The 16,271-nt window shown below is 56.1% G+C and overlaps 1 protein-coding gene across 2 annotated transcripts in view; it reads right to left on the minus strand.

The window, feature by feature from the left end:
• Window positions 1–754: 754 nt before the first annotated feature.
• Window positions 755–16,271, minus strand: part of LOC140402998 (pyruvate kinase PKM-like) — a 47,167-nt gene continuing 31,650 nt past the window's right edge. Inside the window, exons 8-11 of one of the 2 annotated variants that reach the window (XM_072490654.1) lie at window positions 16,084–16,236; window positions 14,793–14,959; window positions 9,400–9,581; window positions 755–950 (exon numbers count right to left, since the gene is read on the minus strand). In XM_072490654.1, the coding sequence (XP_072346755.1) occupies window positions 844–950; window positions 9,400–9,581; window positions 14,793–14,959; window positions 16,084–16,236 (609 nt within the window). In that variant the 3' untranslated portion in view covers window positions 755–843. The remainder of the gene's footprint in view (window positions 951–9,399; window positions 9,582–14,792; window positions 14,960–16,083; window positions 16,237–16,271) is intronic. The other variant, XM_072490655.1, reaches the window with a different exon arrangement.

Genomic DNA, 16,271 nt, shown 5'->3' on the forward strand with positions numbered 1-16,271 from the left:
TGACTCTCACTGGGGTACAGGGTCCCCCTCCTCTCCTGAAGGTGCTGACTCTCACTGGGGTACAGACTCCCCGTCCTCTCCTGAAGGTGCTGACTCTCACTGGGGTACAGGGTCCCCCTCCTCTCCTGAAGGTGCTGACTCTCACTGGGGTACAGACTCCCCGTCCTCTCCTGAAGGTGCTGACTCTCACTGGGGTACAGGGTCTCCTCCTCTCCTGAAGGTGCTGACTCTCATTGAGGTACAGACTCCCCCTCCTCTCCTGACGGTGCTGACTCTCACTGGGGTACAGACTCCCCCTCCTCTCCTGAAGGTGCTGACTCTCACTGGTGTAGACTCCCCCTCCTCTCCTGAAGGTGCTGACTCTCACTGGGGTACAGGGTCCCCCTCCTCTCCTGAAGGTGCTGACTCTCACTGGGGTACAGACTCCCCCTCCACTCCTGAAGGTGCTGACTCTCACTGGGGTACAGACTCTCCTGCCTCTCCTGAAGGTGCTGACTCTCACTGGGGTACAGACTCCCCCTCCTCTCCTGAAGGTGCTCTCACTGGGGTACAGACTCCCCCTCCTCTCCTGAAGGTGCTGACTCTCACTGGGGTACAGACTCCCCCTCCTCTCCTGAAGGTGCTGACTCTCACTGGGGTACAGACTCCCCCTCCTCTCCTGAAGGTGCTGACTCTCACTGGGGAACAGACTCCCCTCTCCTCTCCTGAAGGTGCTGAATCTGGGAGATTGAAGCAAGGACAATGTGCATCACCAGCAGCTCCAAGTCGGTTTATTCTAGAGTAGGATGTCTCTCCGACCCAGGGTCAGACAATAGTTCAGAGGTTAAATGTGTCCGGCTGCTGTCAGGGAACTGGCATCACTCTCATGATATTGGTAGCTCCCGCCCCAGATCTCCAACCAGTCAACACAATTACAACATCACCAACTCGAACAAACTCCCGGGTTTTAGCTGAAAGAGAAACAAATGACAAATAATTATTTCAAACACTCCCAGGACAGGTACAGCACGGGGTTAGATACAGAGTAAAGCTCCCTCTACACTGTCCCCATCAAACACTCCCAGGACAGGTACAGCACGGGGTTAGATACAGAGTAAAGCTCACTCTACGCTGTCCCCATCAAACACTCCCAGGACAGGTACAGCACGGGGTTAGATACAGAGTAAAGCTCCCTCTACACTGTCCCCATCAAACACTCCCAGGACAGGTACAGCACGGGGTTAGATACAGAGTAAAGCTCCCTCTACACTGTCCCCATCAAACACTCCCAGGACAGGTACAGCACAGGGTTAGATACAGAGTAAAGCTCCCTCTACACTGTCCTCATCAAACACTCCCAGGACAGGTACAGCACGGGGTTAGATACAGAGTAAAGCTCCCTCTGCACTGTCCGCATCAAACACTCCCAGGACAGGTACAGCACAGGGTTAGATACAGAGTAAAGCTCCCTCTGCACTGTCCCCATCAAACACTCCCAGGACAGGTACAGGACGGAGTTATATACAGAGTAAAGCTCCCTCTACACTGTCCCCATCAAACACTCCCAGGACAGGTACAGCACGGGGTTAGATACAGAGTAAAGCTCCCTCTACACTGTCCCCATCAAACACTCCCAGGACAGGTACAGCACGGAGTTAGATACAGAGTAAAGCTCCCTCTACACTGTCCCCATCAAACACTCCCAGGACAGGTACAGCACGGGGTTAGATACAGAGTAAAGCTCCCTCTACACTGTCCCCATCAAACACTCCCAGGACAGGTACAGCAAAGGGTTAGATACAGAGTAAAGCTCCCTCTACACTGTCCCCATCAAACACTCCCAGGACAGGTACAGCACGGGGTTAGATACAGAGTAAAGCTCCCTCTACACTGTCCCCATCAAACACTCCCAGGACAGGTACAGCACGGAGTTAGATACAGAGTAAAGCTCCCTCTACACTGTCCCCATCAAACACTCCCAGGACAGGTACAGCACAGGGTTAGATACAGAGTAAAGCTCCCTCTACACTGTCCCCATCAAACACTCCCAGGACAGGTACAGCAAAGGGTTAGATACAGAGTAAAGCTGCCTCTACACTGTCCTCATCAAATACTCCCAGGACAGGTACAGCACGGGGTTAGATACAGAGTAACGCTCCCTCTACACTGTCCCCATCAAACTCTCCCAGGACAGGTACAGCACGAGGATAGATACAGAGTAAAGCTCCCTCTGCACTGTCCCCATCAAACACTCCCAGGACAGGTACAGCACGGGGTTAGATACAGAGTAAAGCTCCCTCTACACTGTCCCCATCAAACACTCCCAGTACAGGTACAGCACGGGGTTAGTTCCAGAGTAAAGCTCCCTCTACACTGTCCCCATCAAACACTCCCAGGACAGGTACAGCACGGGGTTAGATACAGAGTAAAGCTCCCTCCACACTGTCCCCCGTCAAACACTCCCAGGACAGGTCCAGCAAGGGGTGAGATACAGAGTGAAGCTCCCTCTGCACTGTCCCCATCAAACACTCCCAGGACAGGTACAGCACGGGGTTAGATACAGAGTAAAGCTCCCTCTGCACTGTCCCCATCAAACACTCCCAGGACAGGTACAGCACGGGGTTAGATACAGAGTAAAGCTCCCTCCACACTGTCCCCCATCAAACACTCCCAGGACAGGTACAGCATGGGGTTAGATACAGAGTAAAGCTCCCTCTACACTGTCCCCATCAAACACTCCCAGGACAGGTACAGCATGGGGTTAGATACAGAGTGAAGCTCCCTCTACACTGTCCCCATCAAACACTCCCAGGACAGGTACGGCATGGGGTTAGATACAGAGTAAAGCTCCCTCTACACTGTCCCCATCAAACACTCCCAGGACAGGTACAGCACGGGGTTAGATACAGAGTAAAGCTCCCCCTACATTGTCCACATCAAACACTCCCAGGACAGGTACAGCACGGGGTTAGATACAGAGTAAAGCTCTCTCGACACTGTCCCCATCAAACACTCCCAGGACAGGTACAGCACGGGGTTAGATACAGAGTAAAGCTCCCTCGACACTGTCCCCATCAAACACTCCCAGGACAGGTACAGCACGGGGTTAGATACAGAGTAAAGCTCCCTCTACACTGTCCCCATCAAACACTCCCAGGACAGGTACAGCACGGGGTTAGATACAGAGTAAAGCTCCCTCTACACTGTTCCCATCAAACACCCCCAGGACAGGTACAGCACAGGGTTAGATACAGAGTAAAGCTCCCTCTACACTGTCCCCATCAAACACTCCCAGGACAGGTACAGCACGGGGTTAGATACAGAGTAAAGCTCCCTCTACACTGTCCCCATCAAACTCCCAGGACAGGTACAGCACGCGGGTTAGATACAGAGTAAAACTCCCTCTACACTGTCCCCATCAAACACTCCCAGGACAGGTACAGCACGGGGTTAGATACAGAGTAAAGATCCCTCTACACTGTCCCCATCAAACACTCCCAGGACAGGTACAGCACGGGGTTAGATACAGAGTAAAGCTCCCTCTACACGTTCGCCATCAAACACTCCCAGGACAGGTACAGCACGGGGTTAGATACAGAGTAAAGCTCCCTCTACACTGTCCCCATCAAACTCCCAGGACAGGTACAGCACGCGGGTTAGATACAGAGTAAAACTGCCTCTACACTGTCCCCATCAAACACGCCCAGGACAGGTACAGCACGGGGTTAGATACAGAGTAAAGCTCCCTCTACACTGTCCCCATCAAACACTCCCAGGACAGGTACAGCACGGGGTTAGATACAGAGTAAAGCTCCCTCTACACGTTCGCCATCAAACACTCCCAGGACAGGTACAGCACGGGGTTAGATACAGAGTAAAGCTCCCTCTACACTGTCCCCATCAAACACTCCCAGGACAGGTACAGCACGGGGTTAGATACAGAGTAAAGCTCCCTCTGCACTGTCCCCATCAAACACTCCCATGACAGGTACAGCACGAGGTTAGATACAGAGTAAAGCTCCCTCTACCCTGTCCCCATCAAACACTCCCAGGACAGGTACAGCACGGGGTTAGGTACAGAGTAAAGCTCCCTCTACACTGTCCCCATCAAACACTCCCAGGACAGGTACAGCACGGGGTTAGATACAGAGTAAAGCTCCCTCGACACTGTCCCAATCAAACACTCCCAGGACAGGTACAGCACGGGGTTAGATACAGAGTAAAGCTCCCTCCGCACTGTCCCCATCAAACACTCCCAGGACAGGTACAGCACGGGGTTAGGGACAGCGTAAAGCTCCCTCTACACTGTCCCCATCAAACACTCCCAGGACAGGTACAGCACGGGTTAGATACAGAGTAAAGCTCCCTCTACACTGTCCCCATCAAACACTCCCAGGACAGGTACAGCACGGGGTTAGGTACAGAGTAAAGCTCCCTCTATACTGGCCCCATCAAACACTCCCAGGACAGGTACAGTACGGGGTTAGATACAGAGTAAAGCTCCCTCTACGCTGTCCCCATCAAACACTCCCAGGACAGGTACAGCACGGGGTTAGATACAGAGTAAAGCTCCCTCTACACTGTCCCCATCAAACACTCCCAGGACAGGCACAGCAAGGGGTTAGATACAGATTAAAGCTCCCTCTACACTGTCCCCATCACACACTCCCAGGACAGGTACAGCACGGGGTTAGATACAGAGTAAAGCTCTCTCTACACTGTCCCCATCAAACACTTCCAGGACAGGTACAGCACGGGGTTAGATACAGAGTAAAGCTCCCTCTGCACTGTCCCCATCAAACACTCCCAGGACAGGTACAGCACGGGGTTAGACACAGAGTAAAGCTCCCTCCACACTGTCCCCCATCAAACACTCCCAGGACAGGTACAGCATGGGGTTAGATACAGAGTAAAGCTCCCTCTACACTGTCCCCATCAAACACTCCCAGGACAGGTACAGCATGGGTTTAGATACAGAGTGAAGCTCCCTCTACACTGTCCCCATCAAACACTCCCAGGACAGGTACGGCATGGGGTTAGATACAGAGTAAAGCTCCCTCTACACTGTCCCCATCAAACACTCCCAGGACAGGTACAGCACGGGGTTAGATACAGAGTAAAGCTCCCCCTACATTGTCCACATCAAACACTCCCAGGACAGGTACAGCACGGGGTTAGATACAGAGTAAAGCTCTCTCGACACTGTCCCCATCAAACACTCCCAGGACAGGTACAGCACGGGGTTAGATACAGAGTAAAGCTCCCTCGACACTGTCCCCATCAAACACTCCCAGGACAGGTACAGCACGGGGTTAGATACAGAGTAAAGCTCCCTCTACACTGTCCCCATCAAACACTCCCAGGACAGGTACAGCACGGGGTTAGATACAGAGTAAAGCTCCCTCTACACTGTTCCCATCAAACACCCCCAGGACAGGTACAGCACAGGGTTAGATACAGAGTAAAGCTCCCTCTACACTGTCCCCATCAAACACTCCCAGGACAGGTACAGCACGGGGTTAGATACAGAGTAAAGCTCCCTCTACACTGTCCCCATCAAACTCCCAGGACAGGTACAGCACGCGGGTTAGATACAGAGTAAAACTCCCTCTACACTGTCCCCATCAAACACTCCCAGGACAGGTACAGCACGGGGTTAGATACAGAGTAAAGATCCCTCTACACTGTCCCCATCAAACACTCCCAGGACAGGTACAGCACGGGGTTAGATACAGAGTAAAGCTCCCTCTACACGTTCGCCATCAAACACTCCCAGGACAGGTACAGCACGGGGTTAGATACAGAGTAAAGCTCCCTCTACACTGTCCCCATCAAACTCCCAGGACAGGTACAGCACGCGGGTTAGATACAGAGTAAAACTGCCTCTACACTGTCCCCATCAAACACGCCCAGGACAGGTACAGCACGGGGTTAGATACAGAGTAAAGCTCCCTCTACACTGTCCCCATCAAACACTCCCAGGACAGGTACAGCACGGGGTTAGATACAGAGTAAAGCTCCCTCTACACGTTCGCCATCAAACACTCCCAGGACAGGTACAGCACGGGGTTAGATACAGAGTAAAGCTCCCTCTACACTGTCCCCATCAAACACTCCCAGGACAGGTACAGCACGGGGTTAGATACAGAGTAAAGCTCCCTCTGCACTGTCCCCATCAAACACTCCCATGACAGGTACAGCACGAGGTTAGATACAGAGTAAAGCTCCCTCTACCCTGTCCCCATCAAACACTCCCAGGACAGGTACAGCACGGGGTTAGGTACAGAGTAAAGCTCCCTCTACACTGTCCCCATCAAACACTCCCAGGACAGGTACAGCACGGGGTTAGATACAGAGTAAAGCTCCCTCGACACTGTCCCAATCAAACACTCCCAGGACAGGTACAGCACGGGGTTAGATACAGAGTAAAGCTCCCTCCGCACTGTCCCCATCAAACACTCCCAGGACAGGTACAGCACGGGGTTAGGGACAGCGTAAAGCTCCCTCTACACTGTCCCCATCAAACACTCCCAGGACAGGTACAGCACGGGTTAGATACAGAGTAAAGCTCCCTCTACACTGTCCCCATCAAACACTCCCAGGACAGGTACAGCACGGGGTTAGGTACAGAGTAAAGCTCCCTCTATACTGGCCCCATCAAACACTCCCAGGACAGGTACAGTACGGGGTTAGATACAGAGTAAAGCTCCCTCTACGCTGTCCCCATCAAACACTCCCAGGACAGGTACAGCACGGGGTTAGATACAGAGTAAAGCTCCCTCTACACTGTCCCCATCAAACACTCCCAGGACAGGCACAGCAAGGGGTTAGATACAGATTAAAGCTCCCTCTACACTGTCCCCATCAAACACTCCCAGGACAGGTACAGCACAGGGTTAGATACAGAGTAAAGCTCCCTCTACACTGTCCACATCAAACACTCCCAGGACAGGTACAGCACGGGGTTAGATACAGAGTAAAGCTCCCTCTACACTGTCCCCATCAAACACTCCCAGGACTGGTACAGCATGGGGATAGATACAGAGTAAAGCTCCCTCTACACTGCCCCCGTCAAACACTCCCAGGACAGGTACAGCACGGGGTTAGATACAGAGTAAAGCTCTCTCTACACTGCCCCCATCAAACACTCGCAGGACAGGTACAGCACGAGGTTAGATACAGAGTAAAGCTCTCTCGACACTGTCCCCACCAAACACTCCCAGGACAGGTACAGCATGGGGTTAGATACAGCGTAAAGCTCCCTCTACACCGTCCCCATCAAACACTCCCAGGACAGGTACAGCATGGGGTTAGATACAGCGTAAAGCTCCCTCTACATTGTCCCCATCAAACACTCCCAGGACAGGTACAGCACGGGGTTAGATACAGAGTAAAGCTCCCTCTACACTGCCCCCATCAAACACTCCCAGGACAGGTACAGCACGGGGTTAGATACAGAGTAAAGCTCCCTCTACACTGTCCCCATCAAACACTCCCAGGACAGGTACAGCACGGGGTTAGATACAGCGTAAAGCTCCCTCTACACTGCCCCCATCAAACACTCCCAGGACAGGTACAGCATGGGGTTAGATACAGAGTAAAGCTCCCTCTACACTGCCCCCATCAAACACTCCCAGGACAGGTACAGCATGGGGTTAGATACAGAGTAAAGCTCCCTCTACACTGTCCCCATCAAACACTCCCAGGACAGGTACAGCACGGGGTTAGACACAGAGTAAAGCTCCCGCTTCACTGTCCCCATCAAACACTCCCAGGGCAGGTACAGCACGGGGTTAGATACAGAGTAAAGCTCCCTCTACACTGTCCCCATCAAACACTCCCAGGACAGGCACAGCAAGGGGTTAGATACAGATTAAAGCTCCCTCTACACTGTCCCCATCAAACACTCCCAGGACAGGTACAGCACAGGGTTAGATACAGAGTAAAGCTCCCTCTACACTGTCCACATCAAACACTGCCAGGACAGGCACAGCACGGGGTTAGATACAGAGTAAAGCTCCCTCTACACTGTCCCCATCAAACACTCCCAGGACTGGTACAGCATGGGGATAGATACAGAGTAAAGCTCCCTCTACACTGCCCCCGTCAAACACTCCCAGGACAGGTACAGCACGGGGTTAGATACAGAGTAAAGCTCTCTCTACACTGCCCCCATCAAACACTCGCAGGACAGGTACAGCACGAGGTTAGATACAGAGTAAAGCTCTCTCGACACTGTCCCCACCAAACACTCCCAGGACAGGTACAGCATGGGGTTAGATACAGCGTAAAGCTCCCTCTACACCGTCCCCATCAAACACTCCCAGGACAGGTACAGCATGGGGTTAGATACAGCGTAAAGCTCCCTCTACACTGTCCCCATCAAACACTCCCAGGACAGGTACAGCACGGGGTTAGATACAGAGTAAAGCTCCCTCTACACTGCCCCCATCAAACACTCCCAGGACAGGTACAGCACGGGGTTAGATACAGAGTAAAGCTCCCTCTACACTGTCCCCATCAAACACTCCCAGGACAGGTACAGCACGGGGTTAGATACAGAGTAAAGCTCCCTCTACACTGCCCCCATCAAACACTCCCAGGACAGGTACAGCATGGGGTTAGATACAGAGTAAAGCTCCCTCTACACTGTCCCCATCAAACACTCCCAGGACAGGTACAGCACGGGGTTAGACACAGAGTAAAGCTCCCGCTTCACTGTCCCCATCAAACACTCCCAGGGCAGGTACAGCACGGGGTTAGATATAGAGTAAAGCTCCCTCCACACTGTCCCCCATCAAACACTCCCAGGACAGGTACAGCCTGGGGTTAGATACAACGTAAAGCTCCCTCTACACTGTCCCCATCAAACACTCCCAGGACAGGTACAGCACGGGGTTAGATACAGAGTAAAGCTCCCTCTACACTGTCCCCATCAAACACTCCCAGGACAGGTACAGCACGGGGTTAGATACAGAGTAAAGCTCCCTCTGCACTGTCCCCATCAAACACTCCCAGGACAGGTACAGCACGGGGTTAGATACAGAGTGAAGCTCCCTCTACACTGTCCCCATCAAACACTCCCAGGACAGGTACAGCACGGGGTTAGATACAGAGTAAAGCTCCCTCTGCACTGTCCCCATCAAACCCTCCCAGGACAGGTACAGCACGGGGTTAGATACAGAGTGAAGCTCCCTCTACACTGTCCCCATCAAACACTCCCAGGACAGGTACAGCACGGCGTAAGATACAGAGTAAAGCTCCCTCTACACTGTCCCCATCAAACACTCCCAGGACAGGTACGGCACGGGGTTGGATACAGAGTAAAGCTCCCTCTACACTGTCCCCATCAAACACTCCCAGGACAGGTACAGCACGGGGTTAGATACAGAGTAAAGCTCCCTCTATGCTGCTGTTTACCTATCTCCATTCCAAAGCTGACTCGCTGATCGACGTCTTCCGACCAAACCTCGAGTACTGGTTCCCCATAAAGGACTGGGAAGATCCCCCGGTAGAGGTGGCCCTGTCGAGCCACCTGTTGGTTTCGTGTGACGGCGATGATTGGAGCCCGGGGTCTGTATTTGGAGACGAGCTGAGCTGTCCTGGGGGGAATGGAAACAAGATTACAGGAATCAAGTCACCTGGAGTATTACTGAGAATCACGGCGCACAGAGAAAGGCATCCATCCCATAATCGGAAGCACAAGGCTTTCTGTCGCGCCATTTCCAATCTGACACTGTCTGTGCGAATTGCTAAAATGTGAATGGCCAAATCCCAGAGCTCGAGACATGATAATGACCCCATGTCCCAAGGTATCTGCGCAGAACGTCCCTCTTCCATTTCCAATTACCCTCCCACAGTGCGGTGCTCCCTCAGTACTGACCCTCTGACAGTGCGGCACTCCCTCAGTACTGACCCTCTGACAGTGCGGCACTCCCTCAGTACTGACCCTCTGACAGTGCGGCACTCCCTCAGTACTGACCCTCTGACAGTGCCGCACTCCCTCAGTACTGACCCTCTGACAGTGCGGAGCTCCCTCAGTACTGACCCTCCCACAGTGCGGAGCTCCCTCAGTACTGACCCTCCCACAGTGCGGCGCTCCCTCAGTACTGACCCTCTGACAGTGCGGCGCTCCCTCAGTACTGACCCTCTGACAGTGCGGCACTCCCTCAGTACTGACCCTCTGACAGTGCGGCACTCCCTCAGTACTGACCCTCCCACAGTGCGGCACTCCCTCAGTACCGACCCTCTGACAGTGCGGCACTCCCTCAGTACTGACCCTCTGACAGTGCAGCACTCCCTCAGTACTGACCCTCTGACAGTGCGGCACTCCCTCAGTACTGACCCTCTGACAGTGCGGCGCTCCCTCAGTACCGACCCTCTGACAGTGCGGCACTCCCTCAGTACTGACCCTCTGACAGTGCAGCACTCCCTCAGTACTGACCCTCTGACAGTGCGGCACTCCCTCAGTACTGACCCTCTGACAGTGCGGCACTCCCTCAGTACTGACCCTCTGACAGTGCGGCACTCCCTCAGTACTGACCCTCTGACAGTGCGGCGCTCCCTCAGTACTGACCCTCTGACAGTGCGGCACTCCCTCAGTACTGACCCTCTGACAGTGCGGCGCTCCCTCAGTACTGACCCTCTGACAGTGAGGCGCTCCCTCAGTACTGACCCTCTGACAGTGCGGAGCTCCCTCAGTACTGACCCTCTGACAGTGCAGCGCTCCCTCAGTACTGACCCTCTGACAGTGCAGCACTCCCTCAGTACTGACCCTCTGACAGTGCGGAGCTCCCTCAGTACTGACCCTCTGACAGTGCGGCACTCCCTCAGTACTGACCCTCTGACAGTGCGGCGCTCCCTCAGTACTGACCCTCTGACAGTGCGGCACTCCCTCAGTACTGACCCACTGACAGTGCAGCGCTCCCTCAGAACTGACCCTCTGACAGTGCGGCTCTCCCTCAGTACTGACCCTCTGACAGTGCGGCGCTCCCTCAGTACTGACCCTCTGACAGTGCGGCACTCCCTCAGTACTGACCCTCTGACCGTGCAGCACTCCCTCAGTACTGACCCTCTGACAGTGCGGCACTCCCTCAGTACTGACCCACTGACAGTGCAGCGCTCCCTCAGTACTGACCCTCTGACAGTGCGGCTCTCCCTCAGTACTGACCCTCTGACAGTGCGGCGCTCCCTCAGTACTGACCCTCTGACAGTGCGGCTCTCCCTCAGTACTGACCCTCTGACAGTGCGGCTCTCCCTCAGTACTGACCCTCTGACAGTGCGGCGCTCCCTCAGTACTGACCCTCTGACAGTGCAGCACTCCCTCAGTACTGACCCTCTGACAGTGCGGCACTCCCTCAGTACTGACGCTCCGACAGTGCAGTGCTCCCTCAGTACTGACCCTCCCACAGTGCGGCACTCCCTCAGTACTGACCCTCCGACAGTGCAGTGCTCCCTCAGTACTGACCCTCTGACAGTGCGGCACTCCCTCAGTACTTACCCTCTGACAGTGCGGCGCTCCCTCAGTACTGACCCTCTGACAGTGCAGCACTCCCTCAGTACTGACCCTCCCACAGGGCGGCGCTCCCTCAGTACTGACCCTCTGACAGTGCAGTGCTCCCTCAGTACTGACCCTCCCACAGTGCGGCACTCCCTCAGTACTGACCCTCTGACAGTGCGGAGCTCCCTCAGTACTGACCCTCCGACAGTGCGGCGCTCCCTCAGTATTGACCCTCCGACAGTGCGGCACTCCCTTAGTACTGACCCTCTGACAGTGCGGCACTCCCTCAGTACTGACCCTCCCACAGTGCGGCACTCCCTCAGTACTGACCCTCTGACAGTGCGGCACTCCCTCAGTACTGAACCTCCCACAGTGCGGCGCTCCCTTAGTACTGACCCTCCCACAGTGCGGCGCTCCCTTAGTACTGACCCTCTGACAGTGCGGCACTCCCTCAGTACTGACCCTCCCACAGTGCGGTGCTCCCTCAGTACTGACCCTCCGACAGTGCGGCGCTCCCTCAGTACTGACCCTCTGACAGTGCGGAGCTCCCTCAGTACTGACCCACTGACAGTGCAGCACTCCCTCAGTACTGACCCTCTGACAGTGCGGCACTCCCTCAGTACTGACCCTCTGACAGTGCGGCGCTCCCTCAGTACTGACCCTCTGACAGTGCGGCACTCCCTCAGTACTGACCCTCTGACAGTGCGGCGCTCCCTCAGTACTGACCCTCTGACAGTGAGGCGCTCCCTCAGTACTGACCCTCTGACAGTACGGAGCTCCCTCAGTACTGACCCTCTGACAGTGCAGCGCTCCCTCAGTACTGACCCTCTGACAGTGCAGCACTCCCTCAGTACTGACCCTCTGACAGTGCGGAGCTCCCTCAGTACTGACCCTCTGACAGTGCGGCACTCCCTCAGTACTGACCCTCTGACAGTGCGGCGCTCCCTCAGTACTGACCCTCTGACAGTGCGGCACTCCCTCAGTACTGACCCACTGACAGTGCAGCGCTCCCTCAGAACTGACCCTCTGACAGTGCGGCTCTCCCTCAGTACTGACCCTCTGACAGTGCGGCGCTCCCTCAGTACTGACCCTCTGACAGTGCGGCACTCCCTCAGTACTGACCCTCTGACCGTGCAGCACTCCCTCAGTACTGACCCTCTGACAGTGCGGCACTCCCTCAGTACTGACCCACTGACAGTGCAGCGCTCCCTCAGTACTGACCCTCTGACAGTGCGGCTCTCCCTCAGTACTGACCCTCTGACAGTGCGGCGCTCCCTCAGTACTGACCCTCTGACAGTGCGGCTCTCCCTCAGTACTGACCCTCTGACAGTGCGGCTCTCCCTCAGTACTGACCCTCTGACAGTGCGGCGCTCCCTCAGTACTGACCCTCTGACAGTGCAGCACTCCCTCAGTACTGACCCTCTGACAGTGCGGCACTCCCTCAGTACTGACGCTCCGACAGTGCAGTGCTCCCTCAGTACTGACCCTCCCACAGTGCGGCACTCCCTCAGTACTGACCCTCCGACAGTGCAGTGCTCCCTCAGTACTGACCCTCTGACAGTGCGGCACTCCCTCAGTACTTACCCTCTGACAGTGCGGCGCTCCCTCAGTACTGACCCTCTGACAGTGCAGCACTCCCTCAGTACTGACCCTCCCACAGGGCGGCGCTCCCTCAGTACTGACCCTCTGACAGTGCAGTGCTCCCTCAGTACTGACCCTCCCACAGTGCGGCACTCCCTCAGTACTGACCCTCTGACAGTGCGGAGCTCCCTCAGTACTGACCCTCCGACAGTGCGGCGCTCCCTCAGTATTGACCCTCCGACAGTGCGGCACTCCCTTAGTACTGACCCTCCCACAGTGCGGCACTCCCTCAGTACTGACCCTCTGACAGTGCGGCACTCCCTCAGTACTGACCCTCCCACAGTGCGGCACTCCCTCAGTACTGACCCTCTGACAGTGCGGCACTCCCTCAGTACTGAACCTCCCACAGTGCGGCGCTCCCTTAGTACTGACCCTCCCACAGTGCGGCGCTCCCTTAGTACTGACCCTCTGACAGTGCGGCACTCCCTCAGTACTGACCCTCCCACAGTGCGGTGCTCCCTCAGTACTGACCCTCCGACAGTGCGGCGCTCCCTCAGTACTGACCCTCTGACAGTGCGGAGCTCCCTCAGTACTTACCCTCTGACAGTGCGGCACTCCCTCAGTACTGATCCTCTGACAGTGCGGCACTCCCTCAGTACTGACCCTCCCACAGTGCGGCACTCCCTCAGTACTGACCCTCTGACAGTGCGGCACTCCCTCAGTACTGACCCTCTGACAGTGCAACACTCCCTCAGTACTGACCCTCTGACAGTGCAGCATTCCCTCAGTACTGACCCTCTGACAGTGCAGCACTCCCTCAGTACTGACCCTCTGACAGTGCGGCACTCACTCAGTACTGACCCTCTGACAGTGCGGCACTCCCTCAGTACTGACCCTCCGACAGTGCGGCACTCCCTCAGTACTGACCCTCCGACAGTGCGTCACTCCCTCAGTACTGACCCTCTGACAGTGCGGCACTCCCTCAGTACTGACCCTCTGACAGTGCGGCACTCCCTCAGTACTGACCCTCTGACAGTGCGGCACTCCCTCAGTACTGACCCTCTGACAGTGCGGCGCTCCCTCAGTACTGACCCTCTGACAGTGCGGCACTCCCTCAGTACTGACCCTCCCACAGTGCGGCACTCCCTCAGTACTGACCCTCCCACAGTGCGGCACTCCCTCAGTACTGACCCTCCCACAGTACGGTGCTCCCTCAGTACTGACCCTCTGACAGTGCGGCACTCCCTCAGTACTGACCCTCCCACAGTGCGGCGCTCCCTCAGTACTGACCCTCCCACAGTGCGGCACTCCCTCAGTACTGACCCTCCCACAGTACGGTGCTCCCTCAGTACTGACCCTCTGACAGTGCGACACTCCCTCAGTACTGACCCTCTGACAGTGCAGCACTCCCTCAGTACTGACCCTCTGACAGTGCGGCACTCCCTCAGTACTGACCCTCTGACAGTGCAGCACTCCCTCAGTACTGACCCTCTGACAGTGCGGCGCTCCCTCAGTACTGACCCTCTGACAGTGCGGCACTCCCTCAGTACTGACCCTCTGACAGTGCGGCACTCCCTCAGTACTGACCCTCTGACAGTGCAGCGCTCCCTCAGTACTGACCCTCCCACAGTGCGGCGCTCCCTCAGTACTGACTCTCCCACAGTGCGGTGCTCCCTCAGTACTGATGGTGAGACTGTGAACAAGGTGTCCCGAAGGTTAACGCAGACAATACCTGCCCGAGTTGGTCAGGACTATTATTGCCCCCGAACAGGATTTGAAGGAAGCTTCCACTGCTGCTACAGCTGTGACCTCTGTGGGGTCACGGGTCAGAGGCATCGATCGTCGCAGCTCGTCAAATAGTTGCTGGTGAAACACTGCAGCCTCAGCTTCGCGGGCTATCTAGAGAATGAGAGGGGGAGAGAGGTGGAGGGAATCAGGGGCTGCATTCAACAGAGGAACCCATCCACCGTCCCTCACTGGGTCCAGGAGCCCCTTCCACTCTCACCCCTCACTGGATAGAGTGACCCTCATGGACACTGACCCTCACTGGGTCCAGGAGCCCCTTCCACTCTCACCCCTCACTGGACGGAGTGACCCTCATGGACACTGACCCTCACTGGGTTCAGGAGCCCCTTCCACTCTCACCCCTCACTGGACAGAGTGACCCCCTCGTTGGGATATTGCCCCATGGACACTGACTCCAGGAGTGACGTCCGGGATTAAGCTGGGAATCCTGCGGAGAGTAATTCACCTCCTGACCCCCCCCCCCCCCCCGCCCCCCCCCCCCCACCCCCACCCCCCAAAGCCTGTCCGCCATCGACAAGGACACGAGTCGGGAGTGCGATGGGAGACTCTCCACTTGCCTGGATGGGCGCGGCTCCCAACAACACTCGAGAAGCTCGACACCATCCAGGACAAAGCAGCCCCGCTCGATCGACACGCTAACCGCTGACATTCACTCCCCCCCCCCGACGCACAGCCGTGTGCACCGTCTACAAGACGCACCGCGGCCCCTCGCCTTCGACAGCACCTTCCAAACCCGCCACTTCTACCGTCTAGAAGGACGAGGGGGGGGGGGCAGCAGACACATGGGGAACACCCCCCCCCCCCCCGCCCCCCCCCCCACCTGGAGGTCCCCCCTCCGAGCCGCTCGCCATCCCGACTCGGGAATATATCGGCCGTTCCTTCACTGCGGCTGGGGGTCAGAATCCCGGAGCTCCCTCCCTAACAGCACGGTGGGTGTACCTACACCTCAGGGACTGCGGCGGCTCAAGAAGGCGGCTCGCCCACCCACCTTCTGAGGGGTAACTAGAGATGGGCAATAAATGCTGGGCCTAACCAGCGACGGCCACATCGCGTGAATGGGTAAACACTCCCGAACACAGACTACGTCTAGACGAGCTGGCGTGTCGCGGGAAGCAGACAACACGATGGGGGGATTCCCTGGGACAGCGCCCGGCTGTGTGGGCTCTGGGAAGCCAGGAACTCAGAGCCCCCCCACCCCAAGTTAGGGAATATCGTACAGCGTGCTGCATCTTCACAGATTCCAGTGGGTAGCAACCCTTGGCCGTCTCCCCAGACAACATGATACAGTCAGCACCATCCAACACCGCGTTGGCAACATCGCTGCTTTCTGCTCGAGTGGGTCGCGGTTTAGAGACCATGCTCTCCAACATCTGCGAATGGAAACGCATTGTCAGTGCCAGCAGCT

The sequence above is a fragment of the Scyliorhinus torazame genome, chromosome 26 (assembly GCF_047496885.1).
Source record: "Scyliorhinus torazame isolate Kashiwa2021f chromosome 26, sScyTor2.1, whole genome shotgun sequence".
NCBI classification, from domain to species: Eukaryota; Metazoa; Chordata; class Chondrichthyes; order Carcharhiniformes; family Scyliorhinidae; genus Scyliorhinus; species Scyliorhinus torazame.